Source organism: Falco biarmicus, chromosome 1 (genome assembly GCF_023638135.1).
Source record: "Falco biarmicus isolate bFalBia1 chromosome 1, bFalBia1.pri, whole genome shotgun sequence".
NCBI classification, from domain to species: Eukaryota; Metazoa; Chordata; class Aves; order Falconiformes; family Falconidae; genus Falco; species Falco biarmicus.
Window position 1 is genome coordinate 20056770 of NC_079288.1, and position 14056 is coordinate 20070825.

Below are 14056 nucleotides of genomic sequence, written 5' to 3' on the forward strand. Positions count from 1 at the left end.
GCGCCCATTGGCTGCCCGGCACCGTACGGCGGAAGCGCTGCCGGGAGCGTACTACCGGTGCTGGTGGGCGCCGCCATTAGGCTATCGGTGATGGCGCTGCCGGTGGAGGAGTGGCGGCTGTGCGCTGCCCGGTGCTGGGCCGCGCTGGAGCCGCAGCTGCGGGAGCAGTTGACGGTAGCGTCGCTGCACGACATGGTGCGCCTGGGCTGCGGCCTCCTGCGGTGAGCGGCGGGTGGGGTGGGGCGGGGCGGGGCGGAACGGGGCGGGCGGAGCGCGGAGCTGACCCCCGTGTCCCTCAGGCCCGAGGAGGAGGCGGCAGCTCTGCGGCGCTTATGCCGCCAGGCGCGGGCGGGCAAGGAGCCGGCGGCCGCGCGCTTCTACCGGGAGGAGGGAAACCGGTTGTTCGGCCGCCGCCATTACGGGGCCGCCGCGAGGCTCTACTCGCAGGTAGGTGGGGCGGGGACAGCCCCGCGGCGGGCTCCTCACGGCCCGGGGTCTCCCGCCGAAGGGCCGCTGGGGAGGGGTGGCTCCCGTGAGGGGATCCCCGGGGAGGGGTGGCTCCCGTGAGGGGATCCCCGGGGAGGGGTGGCTCCCGTGAGGGGATCCCCGGGGAGGGGTGGCTCCCGTGAGGGGATCCCCGGGGAGGGGTGGCTCCCGTGAGGGGATCCCCGGGGAGGGGTGGCTCCCGTGAGGGGATCCCCGGGGAGGGGTGGCTCCGTGAGGGGTCCCCGTGGCCCCCCAAGAGGCGGCAGCTGTCCGGTCTCTACAGGCGGCGTCCCACGAGCTCCCCGGCAGCCCTGAGGTGTCTGTCTGCTTCGCCAACCGCTCGGCCGCCCTCTTCCACCTCGGGTGCTTCGAGGTAAGCGGGAAGGGGGGGTGCTATGGCAGCTCCCACCCCGGGCTCCTGGGGGGCCCTGAGCCAGGCTGCGAACACAGGGGGTGGCCTGCGGCCTCTTGCGTGGCGTGAGGGGGGGGGACAGGGGTGTGGAGGAGCCCGGGTGCAGCCTGAGGTGTTACCACACAGTGTTTGCACACAGGGTTCAAATAGGTGCTTTCACAAATCCCACAGTAATGGGTATTTAATTGTTCCAACAAGAGACTGTAGGTCAGATGTGCTCCCGAAGCAGTGCTTACAGCATCCATTGTACTTAAACTTGCTGAAAGGTTCCATCTTTCCTTTTTTTTTCTATGTTAGGAGGCTTCATTTGGCCAACAGATTGGCTATGTGTGTGGAATTTACAGAATAACATAGTCTTATTAAAATATTCTGCATCTTAAACAGAATAAAAGAGTACGAGTCTCAGCTGGGTTTCAAGTCCATTTAAAAGGCCTCATCTTGGTTTTTAGGTTTGTTTGGAAGATATCGCCAGGGCTGAAAGTCATGGCTATCCAGACAGGCTGCTGCCCAAGGTCTTGCTGCGGAAAGCTGAATGTCTGCTGTGTTTGGGGAGGTTACAGGATGCAGCAGACGCCCTCAGTGTGGTGGAGAATAAAATTGGTATGGATGGGATCATGACTAGTCCTACACACCAGACACTGCTAAAAAAGTTAAGTCAACTGAAGATTCAAATACATGAGAAAGAGAGCTGTCCAGAGCCTGCACAAGAAGCATGCTGTGACATTCAAAGAAAGTTGGAGACCTGGGAAGAGAATGACAGTATTTCAGGTGCATCTTCATCTTTGAGATTGAATTTTGATACAGAGAGAGGACGTCACTTGGTGGCCTCCCAGGACATCCTGCCAGGACAGAGCTTGTTGAAGGAGGAAGCCTTCGTAAGCGTGCTCTGCCCAGGGGAGAGCTTTCTTCTGCAGGACAGCAGTGAAACAGTGTGGGACACTCGAGTCACTAATGCTGATCTTTATTGCCACCGTTGTCTGAGACAGCTTTTAGCCTCAGTGCCTTGCCATGGGTGCAGTTACGCAAAGTACTGCAGCCAGAACTGTGCAGACATGGCATGGGAGCAGTACCACAGGACAGAATGCTCCTTGGGAGCACTGCTTCTCACGTTAGGGGTCTTTTGCCATGTTGCCTTGAGGACTGTTCTACTGGCAGGATTTGTGGAGGTTAGGAGGCTGGTGGAATGGTCCCACAGTGGTGAAAAGGACCCTCATAACCCTGAGGCAAGGTGCAGACATCTTGGTGAGGCACCAGATACAAGAGTCAGTACCAGAGGTATCCCTGGTTGCAATGACAACGGTCAGTACCAAAGTTCTTACCAAGCTGTGTTCAACCTTTTGCCACATACAGAGAAGCATAGCCCTGAACATAAGTTCCTTTGCATGTTGAGTGTAGTGGCTATATGCAAACAACTGCAAGAAGCTGGCCTAGAGGCTGCTGTTTTGAATCGGGAATCATCTGAGAAGCGGTCTAAACCAAAGACGTGTGAAAAAACATCAGGTGAATTGTCTCTAGAACTGAAGATTATGGCAGAAGCGATGCTGAGGCATGTATTACAGCTGCAATGTAATGCACAAGCAATCACTGTAATGCAGGAGATAGGTAAGATAAAAACTTTAAGCTGTTCCCTGTTGTTCTTGCTCATCTAGCTTGTGTGAAGAGATTAAATTATAAAGCTTCCATTGCAGATGGGAATGACTTGCTTAAAATGTAACGGCCTGTCCCATACTGGCCTGTTCTTTGGTGCACAAGTAGAGGTTATTTAGCTATTTATTGCAGCAATATAGCAGAAACCTTTCTGCTCTCCTATCTGCAATTGGTCACAGTGCTCATTGCATAAGTTGCGTGGGTTACTGAGCATTCATTCTCAACCTACTTGTTTTTCCTCTGTCTTTAGGGTCCGGAGATAGTGCTGTTGTAAATAAGAAGCCTGTGCGCCTGGCGACAGCCTTCTTTCCTGTCCTCAGCCTTCTGAACCATTCATGCTGTCCCAATATTAGTGTGTCATTCAGTGGGACAGCTGCCACTGTCAGGGCATCACAGCCAATCCCAAGCGGCCAAGAGATTTTCCATTGCTATGGTAAGTATTAACTCTCTGTCTCAAGGCACAGACATCCTTTCACCTCGACTTGGCATGCTAACTAATTGCTATTAATATCATAATTCCTAGTATAATGTTGTTAGAATCTTTATGTATAAGCCTTGATCGAATATATCAGCACAAGATTTTATCTCTTGATTTATCTCTGTTACATTTTTGGTCTCCAGTTGTGCCCCCTCCAAAAGATGGTATATCTAGTCTTAATGATAACAAAGATTTTAGTCTGCTGTTAAGAACTGTGCCTGTTTAGAGATTTCTACCCTTGCCATCCCTTTGCAGGGCCTCACCGATGTAGAATGAGGGTTGCTGAGAGACAACAGCTTCTCAGTCAGTATTTCTTTGAGTGTCGCTGTCAGGCATGCCTTGATGAGTTAGAGTCTGATGTCAAGAGTGTGGTGTCCATGAGAAACTCATTCTGCTGTCCGAGCTGCCGGGCTCCAATGCAGGTAGTTCTTCATTAGTTATGATTGTATAACTTACTAGGATGTGTAACATTTGGGTCTCTGGGAAAGTCAAGAGTTAAAAACCTCAGTCTGGGATCTTGGCTCGGAGGACAAAAGTCCTTGTAGAGTCAAGACAGTCTCTCACTGTTCTTAGCTTTCTTGTGACATTCTTGTATGTCAGTCTTCCAGCATTATAGGGAAAATAATGCCTTCAACCGCAAGTTAAAATCCCTTTGAACCTGATGGAAGAACTTCAGAATATCAGGGGCATGGATGAGAGGAAGGGGTATATTTAGGAAGAAAATGGAGGCCTGGAGTCTAGAACAGAAGGTGTATGTACAGGAGCTGTATGTAGAGAGAGTCATGCTCTGCAGTTCAAAGGATATAAATGAAAACAGTGTGTAGGCTAGTGTGTATTTTGTACGAACATTAATTGTGTACCACGTGACCCTGCTTTGGCCTAATCCATAGCCCAAATAGTCATAGCTATTCCTGGGAGTTTCTCATAAAATCAAATGAGCTAATAGCAATTTACAAGCAAGTCACTTTGTTTAATGAATGCAGCTGAGAAACAATTTAGCACCTCTATAACACAATACAGAGATAACGGAGATGGAAAGTAAGGTTTGAGTTGAATGAAAGCAGGAATGATCACAGGGATGATTTCCACAGGGGGAAGACATGCTTTGTTGTTCAAATGAAGTGTGCGCGATCTCAGTCAGCAGAGAGAGTCTGTCGTGCCGTTTACGGGACCTTCAGCGACAAATCAAGGAAGGATTAGAACTGCTAAGGGACAGGAAGGCTGGTAAGACTCAACTTTCTACTTTAAGGTCAGCAGCTAATGAGTGTGCATCGGGCGACGTAGTTCTAGCCATGAGATGGCACTGTTGCTTATGCAGTTGGGGTCTTTTGGCATGCAGCCTGGTGTCCCTGGGGACTTGAGCTTTACTGTTTTTTATGCCCCTGATCCGGGTATTAATCTAAGTCACACATTGTTCCATAGTAACTTAAAGAACTCAGGGTAACATTGGAGTTACACATTCCCAGGCCTTGCTTTCCTGGAGTGAGTTGGGCCAGCACTGCGTTAGAATAAGCAGGGTTGCAGATGAAGTCAATGTTGAATCCTAACCAAATCTGGCTGTGTAAGATGCAAAGATGAGATTGGACTGATGTTATTTCATGGATCATGGAAAGCTGGAGACTGGATAGTAGGATGAATTTGACACCCTCTTTTGTTACAGATCAGGCTATCAAAACACTCCTGAAATGTCAGATGGATGCTGGAAATTTCCTGTCTTCAGAGCATTTGCTGATGGGAGAGATGGAGGATCATCTGGCACAGGTCTATGCTACTCTTGGTATGACGTTGTCTTCTCATTATCTTTAGTCTTCTGAGCTTTGAATTCAACATGACTAGCCTTTTCTCTGGCTAGCCCTTTCACTTCTCTCCTACTGCATTTCTCTAGTTTTGATGGCAGGACTCTCAGAAAGACTGCTTTAGCCAAAACTGCATTCCCGGCAGCCAGTGAACAGTAATGTGATCTCATGTTCTTCTACATTCCCTGTCCTGGTCAGCAGCCTCCCAAGAATTCTGTGGACACATAGTTCATTACATTTTGCATGACACTGTCAGGTTTTTCCTGTGGCAGTAGCTCTAGAAAGTATTCATGACTCATTTTTTGTTTTGTTTTGGTTTTTTTCCCTCAGGGAAGTGGCAGGAAGCAGCCAGGCACCTGGAGAGGAGTATTCGGATTGTGGAAATGCATCATGGGCCATCAAGTGTAGAAATAGGTCATGAACTTTTCAAGCTGGCACAAATTCTTTTCAATGGGTAAATTTGCTTTCATTCTCTGTCCCTTCCCTGCACCACTCCTGTGTCTGACAAGGTGGCCCTTGGCACCTTGCAGGTGTCTTGCAGGACCCTGGGCGGTCTGGCACGGATACAAAAGTTGGCCATCACTCAAGTGCAGGCTCGTTAATCCCATTGGGGTTCACTTCTACCTCAGGACTCATTTTGGACCCATTTCTCAGTTTTATGCCTATCTATTCTTTTCTTCTCCCTGGCTCCATTTATTCCCTGTCTTATTGTTTTATTTTGACACCTTTTTTTAAACACCTTTGGTGTTTATATCTCAGTTGTATAATGTTGTTGACATCTTTTTGAAGGGGGAAATAAGATCCTCTTGCTCTGTTTTGGTAAGCAAATCCCCTGACTGCTTCTGAAAATCTTCTCACAACACCTCCCTTTGACTGAAGAATTTTAGCAGGAGCTGCAGTGAGGATGTAGTGGGTACCTGTACTCAAAGATAACATTTCAAGTTTTTGTCCCTCTCCTTACTTTTTCTCCCCTCATCATCCTCCCTTTGCGGCCGAAGTGCACACTATTTGCCTGGTGCTGAAAGGCAGTGGAAGGTAGGATCTATACCCATGAACAGGTTTAGGTTTTTGTTGGGGAGGAGGTAAAGGTTGTGTAAGTCAAGGAGCTGAATTAAGTATTTTGTATCATCTGTTCTTATTCTCTTCCTATTTCAGATTTGCAGTTTCTGAAGCTCTAAGCACGATTCAAAGAGCAGAGGAGATTTTGTCAGTGCACTGTGGTCCTCAGAGTGCTCAGATCCAGGAACTACAAGAGATGAAGACCTGTCTGTCAGAGCTTCCCAGAAGCATCCTTCAGAGGACTTAATTTCCCTGTCAAAGGAAGCTGCAATGTGATCTTTCATCAAAGCTAAGTGTCATGTGGTAAGGCAGCCATGTAGTACAAGCTGGAAAATCATGTGTAGCAACAACTTGAATGAAATCTGAAATGCTCTTTAGTGAGACTGTTGTAAATAAAATGACCAATTTAACATGAGGGGTCTGTGTGTGGTATGGTGGGAATAGAGGCTATTGCATAACTTCTGCATGTGGGTTTGAAGCAAATGTTTGAGAGGTGCTTGTATGCGTGTGTTTCTAGGTATGTGAATCTTTCATGTGTGGCACCCTGATGATTACGAACATGCAGTCATCCAGACCACGCTGCCTTTTACTTCTAATGCTATAAAGCACTTTTCTTCTCTGCAGTGTGAAATGTAAACGGTTGAAATGGATGAGGCAGCAGGTTGGGAAGTGCAAACTTAGAAGCTAGGAGAAGAGGCACTGCAGAACTTGGAGGGCTACCAGCGCAGACCTGTCAGTGATGAGGAATTCACTATAAACAACTGGTATCAGGTTAGAAGACAGGATAGGGGAAAATGCAGTATACACCAGATAATGCTTGTGTATAGGACACAGAACTTCATTGTGGCCAATCTTGGGGAAATGGGAATGTGAAGTCATATGATGCAGGCAGACAGTCTTTCAAGGGAGAATACTGGCGCTTGCTGAGATTAATAGCAAAAGCTCTTTTATTGCAGCATGAAGGCATATGATTTGCAAGTTGTGTCTTTGTGCAGCAGAGCAGGGAGCCAGTACCCCTCCCAAAACCACCCTTTCCATTTGGGCCCCACCATTGCAGATTATTGTGAAGGGATCTAAACACTCCTGGGGTCCAGGATCTTGCCAATAAAGAGGAGGGTTCCAGTGGTATCATCTCGCAGTACAAGAAGGAAAGGTCTGTCCACATGATATTCAATGGGGAAGGTCAGACGAGCGGCATTCACCCCAGGATTTGGTGTGGATTTTTCCCCATCTTCAGTAAGCTCCAAAATTGCCTTGTGTTGTATGTGAGATAGCTTAACAGGTTTGGCAGAAATCTGGGTAAAATCAGGTGATGTGAAAAGTGACTGGAGCCCTGGAGGAAAGAGAAAATTCCATTAGCTAAAACCATAGCTTGCAGGTGGGAGAGCAGTACTGCTGATGCTGTGATCCAGGAGGGCACGTAGCTGCTGTACTAGAGTTTATTGGGGATAAAAGGGAGAAGCAGCTTCTATCTGTTTGTACTCAGCTTCTCCCTTTCAACCTCAGAAACATTGTAAGAGCTTAGTGGAAAGATGTGATAAAAAGTTGAGGGGTCCTGCACCAAGGTGATTTAGTTGCTGGTGAAATCTCTACAAGCTGACAGCAGGACTTAACTAATAACCCACCAGCTTCATACACTTCTGAGAGCAGGAAGCAACTTGCCCACTGCTTGGAGCCCTGGCAGTCTGTAGAGGGGGTGGGATGTACATACTTGTCTCCTTCACTGTGCTGCCGAGTGCCTCTTCATAGTTCAGCTTTAATTTGGGCAAGCTTAGCACAGCATGGACTGTCTTCAGCTCCTTGTCTACATCATGGACAAACTCAGAAGTAAGGCTTTCTTCTATCAGAGTCATATTCTGGGTCACCTTCGTAGGCAGGAAGAACATGGCACTGATTCCCTCTGTCAGTGGCAGCTGTGCAATCTGGAAGGCCAGTTATAAATAAGAGAGAGTCACATCAATAATAAACAGTTTTACCCATCCCATACCAGGCACAGGCCTGAGTCTTGACTGCCTGGTCTTTCCAGTTAACGTTTGGTCATCTTCCCTGTTTGCTTTTATTGGACACGATTCCTCCTGACCCCTCAGGCACGCAGGCTTTCATCAACCCATGCTGCTCCCTTTCTATTACACCGCAAGTGCTCTCTCACCTGTTGAATCCTGTAATGAACTACAGTATTGCTTTGGGGGATTCTCATCTGGAACTCCTTTGAGCTCATGCTACGGTGAAAGATTTATTGGAAGAGGTAGAGATGGAAAAGTTTTGAGGGGTGTGCCCTGCCCTTCTTGCTCAACTTTAGGTCACGCAATACAGGCTAGTAGGATCTGTGCATTATTTAAATTCTGGACTGATTGTCACATAGCCAATGTAGAAGCAGGATATTCTAACAATCAACATACTGCCTTTCAAACTAGGGATTGCAAAACTAGCCCGATGGGAGCAAGGCTGTCTTCTGGAATGGGTTAGCAGATAAGTGTAGCTGACCCTGTTCCTCAGTAGGTTTAGGAGATCTTGTGCAGTATTTGCTCTCTGACCTTGCAGTTGAGTTCTGAGTCAAAACCATATCGCAGTATGGCTTTGGGGTCTGACATCATGGACACCTTCACAGTTCTGTCCTCATCCAGATGGAATTCCTTCAGGGCAGTCTTCTTGGTGTCAAACTTGGTTTTCCATGTCCCTATTTTTTAAAAGATAAAATGGAGGATTTTCTGGAATATTAGCATATGAAAGCAGGCTTGTGTCTGTGGCTGAGTAATCTCGTGCTTTATATATAGTGTTTGCATTTTAAGAGTTGAGGCAATCGAATGATGATAGGGATGGAAATAGACTGATTGGAGCTACTGATTTACTGCCGCCCTTTGGCCTCTTCTTTTCATCTGAGAATTGGCTCAATGGGAAATAAAAAAATCAAGCCAGTGTATGGGTGGAGTAGCTATTGGGAAGTTGATGTCTACTTATGTAATTACAAAACTATTTTAAAGGGTAACAATTGTGTCAATGCATATAAAGTGCTTCTCTCCCCGCCCTTTATTTTGCTCTTTGTCTCTAAGCAATAATTCTGCAGGACACTGGCTTACAGCATGTTCTAGAACAGCTCTCTAGTATTTTCCTCCATTCCCTCTATGGTGGTAAAAAGGCTCAGTACACACTTTAAGTTGTGCCTTCCCTAAATGGTAATATTCTTTCTTTTGCCGTGGAGTTTTGTGAGCTTAAACTTTCTTCTCTGGTCTCTTACTGCAAACAGGTCAACATTCAGCTTCCCAAGAGTAGTAATTCCCCCCTTGAAGACTATTTCTGTCCAGGTAGCGTGCATTTTTTCTTCATTGCCAAACAGTCTCAAACACTGTCATCTTACACTCTCTCTCTTTGGCAGTCTGTTTGCGCTGGAAGTGAGAGTGTTCCTTCATCGCTTCTAACACATGCTTAGTAGACCATCTCTGCAACCAAGCACACAACATTCTTACCCTTGAAGTAAGCAGCCCCAGCAAGGAGAATACTGACATCTGTGGGCATGTCCTTCATAAACCGCATAATCCTTCCTTTTGTCTGTTGTCGTACCCAGCTGTTGATTTCTTGGAGGTCTAGCTGGGTATTGCCACTTAGTGCCCTCGGACGCATCTTGTAGAACTTCTCTAGCTGGCTGTGAAAACCAGGCTTCACTCTCAGTCCTGGGGAACGAAAACATTGATATTGCAGCTAGTTCCCTTATCAAAACAATCTCAAGGCAGCAGACTGCAATCGAAAGCACAGCAGCAGTTCTCATAACATGTCTTTGGCTGCATATATACAGAAAAACCTGCTTTGAAGAAGAATGACTTGAAGGCACATTGAGGAAACTGATCCAAATTCTATAGCCACCCATGGGGGAGTATGGGCTAACTCTCTCCTGAAAAGTAACAAAAGGAGATAAAAACAGAAGGCTTGGACACAGCTATTCCTACATCAGTCTTTCTTCTTTCTCCAGCTTGCTTTATGAGTACAGCTTACTTAACCTATCAGATTCTTGGAACCAGCAGGTTCCAAAAGATAGCTCTTAGCTTTCTCAGCAGCTGTTTATTCCACGCCAAAAGCAGACATTTCAAATAGTTCTGCAAGGAATTAAACAAAGGAATATGGCTGAATGCTGTCACAAATAGAAATGGGATTTGTGGTTCCTGGAAGTTAGCAGCACCTGCCAGAAAAGCAAAGGCAAAATTCTCTGAGTTTCTTCTAGGTCTTCCACACATTAGCTGGTCTGTCACCAGTGTCTCTGTGTGCATTAGTCTGGTCTTTTATTAATGTGCACACAAACTTTCCAGGCTTTTTCTGGAGCAGCAACAGTGTTCTGTGCACTGTCTGCATCCTGGCTCAACAGTACATCAGAGCCAAAGCCGTTAGTGCAGTGTTGCTCAGTGTGTTCTACCTGCTACTAGTTATTTAGGTAAAACTTGATAGAGGGGAAGAAGGACTTTTACTTTTCTCCAAGATGATACGGGAGGCACTTTTCATGCTCTTCTCTGGTCCAACCACGCTGCTCAGTAGGTCCTTGTAAGTGTTGTGAACCTCAGCTTTGTTAAGCAGATCATAGAAGAGAGCACGAGAAATCACATCCTCTGTTCGTTCTCCAGCTCCTGCCGGCAACAAGGACAACAGTATGAGGGAAGGCCTGTCAAGCCAAACAGCACGTGGTGGAAAGGGGCAAGAACTCACCAAGCGAGAGACCAGAAAGTGCAGTAGCTAGGCTGAATGGAGACAGTAGCACGTTGGCAGTGGCTGTCCGGCTAGATTGCTGGCGGTACAGGTCATAGCCGAAGTTGGAGACTGCGGCTGCTAGCTTGTTTATAGGGCTCTTGTAGAATGGATCTTCCTCTTCTTCACCAGCATTAGCTCCATCAGCAGTGGCAGAGTTCTAGCAGGTACAGGGAGTGCTTTGGTTAGACTTGCAGTTTACAAGGGCAGGTGCAGTTGTGATAAATGTTTCAAAGGCAAGCAATCTGCAGATACTCTCCTATGATTTACAGAAACACTGGCTTAATCTTACATAGGAATGGTTACTTTAAATTGTCCCAGTAAAGCCGGAGGCAGCACTCAGATTGGAATCCACTATTTCTGCCTCACGGTCATCCCCTGATGTAACTACTGTGGTTTTATCTAGGTAAAGCAGGAGTTAATCTCATTATGTTGCTAAATAAAATCCTAGTAACTCAGGAGGGTAGAGCTTAATCCTTCTGTAAGGTTCTCTAAACTTAAATTACCTGCTCCAGGTATCTCTCCCTCGCTTTCTGCATGTTGTCTTCTACTCACCTGCTCAGTAGCTGAGTTCTGGGATCTGCTTGGGACAGTTAAGAGACCCAAAAAAAGGAAAGCCACTGGAATCTGCATGCCTGAACCTACAGAGTAAGAATATAACAAAGGTAGTTTGAGTGATCAAGCAAATGCATCTCTACCACTACTATTTGCCGTAACTGGTTGTAACGGGAACTGCGATGACACATGCTGCTGCTTGTCCTTCCCAATTGTGAAACACCTGATCTCAGCTGGCTTTTATTCTTCTGTAGTTGGAAGTATTCAGCCAGGCTGGCCCCAGTGATTTCAAAATTAGGCAAGCATATGTCTGGGTTTGCCTGAGTGCAAAATAAGATGCGTGTGGCCCAAACCACGGTGGTGCTAGCAGTGACAGAGTGCCAAGGTCCAGAAAAGCACTAAATAATACTTTCTGAGTTTTAGACTTTAAAAAACTCAATACTTCATTTAAAAAAGGTAGCAAATCCATTTTGTTGAATGGGGTGGAAGACAAAACTGCTTACTGCTCTGCTATACAAGTTACCTGCCTTGCACAGTAGTTTATGATGTTTCTTGTGTCTGCATGTGCTTGGAATGCCGTACAGCCTATATGTGTCCTCTACTGCTTACTTGCAATTTGACAAAGTGAAAGTAGAAGAGCTTTCTTAAAAGACAGTAAGGAAAGAAGCTAGGAGTAAATACCTAACGCTGCACCAGATCTAGAGAAGAAGTGAAAGACAGAGCTTGGCTTAGTCACCTCCCAATGGAGGTGGGAGAAAAGTACCAAACTCCCCAAAGTTGCTCCTTCTGTGGAATCCACTTTTAATTGCTGCAGCCTTGGAATATGTGGCCCTTCCAGACACATCTGTCTGGTCCAAAGGGCAGTGCGCAACTGAGGGTTTCACTGTGGGTAAACCAGAGCTACTGCAGAAGTGTCATGCCCCCGAGAACAGACGCCACTGAGGCTGGTCTGAAGCAATGTTTATGTAGATTCCCAGAAATTAAAGGAAGAGGGCTGTATTTAACTAACCCCTGTGATCCAGGCATCCAGTAAAACAGGAGAAAGAACATGTGTTTCAGATTATCTTCAGCTATAAAGAAAACATGCCTGCTGGTAGAAATACAACCTAAAGCCACGTGGCTACAACAGCCCCAGTTCAGGACCTAGTCTTTTCAGGCAGAGGTTTTACTTCAGTGAAAGGGAGTTCCCTGTTTCCCTTTACTGCCAAAACCCTTTTCTTCTGGAGGTAGTTCTGCTTTGGAGAAAAAGGTGTCATAGTGGAGGTTTTTTCATCTATGTTTAGATGGTGTAACACAGCAGTGGTACTCTCTTTTTCCTGAGCCCTTGCATCTTGTGACCTGCTGCTATCCTAGCTGCTGAGTAGATGAGGTATTCTGGTGCAGAAGATGCGTATCAAGAAGATTTACTATACTGGAACAAACCAATGTATTTGGTGGCACAATAGTGGATATAATGTTGGGATTGCTCATATCATTGCAGAAGTTTATAACAAATAGGCAGCATGCTGAGAGATGAGAGAAGCCCTGCATGAATCTAAGTTAAAAAGGTCTTGGCAAGGACTTTGTGAGGATGCCTGCACCAAGCAGTACTCTTGCATGCTGAGCAGAAGAGGTTTGGCCCAGTCTAGTTTAGGGATGAAGGTTTTCCATGGAGCATAACCTTTTCTCTGGAAAAAAAAAAAAAAAAAAAAAAAGAAGAAGAAAAAAAAAGTCTCAACGCAACCTCTGCTTCCAACTACACTGAGCTCCCGGGAGCATGAGAGCGGAGATTGGTTTTGCAGATTTGTATTGTTTTTGCCAGTACTGTCACCAGCTTCGTATTTCTCAAATTTTGCCAAAAAGCAATTTCCATTTTAGAAAGACAAAGCTTTTTGCGTTTGAATTGGCCTGAACATCTGGATTCTATTTGCATGTCTCTTAGCGCACAGCCAGAAATGCAGGGAAAAGAATTTGGTTGGAGCAGAGGTGGGATGGTTTCAGGCATGATATTAAAATCTGTGGCTGCCTTTAAAGAGAAGAGGAGCAACAGCATGCAGCATGTGATGTTACAGTAAGGAAGAAAATTGTGAGAAATGAGCTGAGAAGGAACTTTGTGTCTGGGAGTTGTCTGTTTGAGAAGGCCGCCAGGTGCAAAGGAAGTATTGTGCTTTCCATCGATAGCAGTACAAGTCTCACATCATTTATAAACACTTCTGATTTTAGGGGTGCTGTGAAACATCACCCACAAGTTCAGACTGCTCACTGTGATCACTTCACCCCATGGCACTAACTCCCTCTGAAGCATCTTGCAACCACTAGCTCTAGAGGATCTGATATCACCAAAATTGTTACTGTCGCAAAAAAAGGCATGTTCCCATCTGCAGCACAGACCCTAGAAGGGCAGAAAACCACCCCAGTTCCCAAGCGCTGCTCAGCCCCGGAGGCAAAGAGGTGCCCAAGGATGCTGGTGGCTTCCTACCCATGGTGAGATCTCTCATTTGGTGGGAATTGCACCCTTGAACACCTGCAGAACTGTTCTGCCCATTTCCCAGGTCCTCCTAGAGCTCCCCAGCCCCTGCCCACCGCTCCCCTCGCCGCAGGCTGGGGGCCAGGGCGAGCTGCCCCTTACCTCGGGCTCTTCTGGGTGCTGCCGGCGCTGGCTCCCGGTGGCTTCGAGTCGGGGACAGTGTGGGCTTGGTGCAGCCACATCTGCTTTTTGCTGCTTCCCCCAGCCCAGCCTTCGGCAGGCTTCAGGTTACAGCTTCCCAGGGCTCTCTTAAAGTGCTCTGCTCCCATTTTCTGCTGCTGCCACCCTCCTGATGAATTGCACTAATTTTTTAACCCTGCCTTCCAAAACAAATGTGCTGCCTGTGATAAGGGCAGTTGAGCGGGTAAAGCACAGGTCACAGAGGCAAA

At 46.8% G+C, this 14056-nt stretch overlaps 2 protein-coding genes across 2 annotated transcripts; one reads left to right on the forward strand and one right to left on the reverse strand.

Moving 5' to 3' along the window:
* Positions 1 to 40: 40 nt before the first annotated feature.
* Positions 41 to 6293, forward strand: SMYD4 (SET and MYND domain containing 4). Its single transcript, XM_056325555.1, has 10 exons — positions 41 to 221; positions 300 to 447; positions 770 to 859; positions 1348 to 2500; positions 2796 to 2978; positions 3279 to 3445; positions 4115 to 4247; positions 4684 to 4800; positions 5150 to 5273; positions 5975 to 6293. The coding sequence occupies exons 1-10, from the start codon at positions 91 to 93 to the stop codon at positions 6123 to 6125; spliced, it is 2397 nt and encodes a 798-aa protein (XP_056181530.1). The 5' UTR covers positions 41 to 90; the 3' UTR covers positions 6126 to 6293.
* A 509-nt stretch (positions 6294 to 6802) lies between these two features.
* On the reverse strand, positions 6803 to 13924 carry SERPINF1 (serpin family F member 1). Its single transcript, XM_056325614.1, has 8 exons — positions 13770 to 13924; positions 11162 to 11247; positions 10568 to 10766; positions 10333 to 10488; positions 9343 to 9546; positions 8413 to 8555; positions 7590 to 7800; positions 6803 to 7211 (listed from the first exon to the last, which is right to left on the reverse strand). Exons 2-8 carry the CDS (start codon positions 11237 to 11239, stop codon positions 6952 to 6954), a joined length of 1251 nt encoding a protein of 416 aa, XP_056181589.1. The 5' UTR covers positions 11240 to 11247; positions 13770 to 13924; the 3' UTR covers positions 6803 to 6951.
* Between the last annotated feature and the right edge of the window lie 132 nt (positions 13925 to 14056).

Excerpts from the sequence above, each read along its gene's own strand:
- SMYD4 (XM_056325555.1), top strand. The coding sequence starts at position 91 with ATGGCGCTGCCGGTGGAGGAGTGGCGGCTGTGCGCTGCCCGGTGCTGG. Across the intron at positions 4,248-4,683 it reads GCTAAGGGACAGGAAGGCTG|ATCAGGCTATCAAAACACTC; the intron begins GTAAGACTCAAC and ends CTTTTGTTACAG. Across the intron at positions 5,274-5,974 it reads GCACAAATTCTTTTCAATGG|ATTTGCAGTTTCTGAAGCTC; the intron begins GTAAATTTGCTT and ends TTCCTATTTCAG.
- SERPINF1 (XM_056325614.1), bottom strand. The coding sequence starts at position 11,239 with ATGCAGATTCCAGTGGCTTTCCTTTTTTTGGGTCTCTTAACTGTCCCA. Across the intron at positions 8,556-9,342 it reads TGGGGCTGCTTACTTCAAGG|GGACATGGAAAACCAAGTTT; the intron begins GTAAGAATGTTG and ends TTTAAAAAATAG. Across the intron at positions 7,801-8,412 it reads ACTCAGAACTCAACTGCAAG|ATTGCACAGCTGCCACTGAC; the intron begins GTCAGAGAGCAA and ends CTGGCCTTCCAG.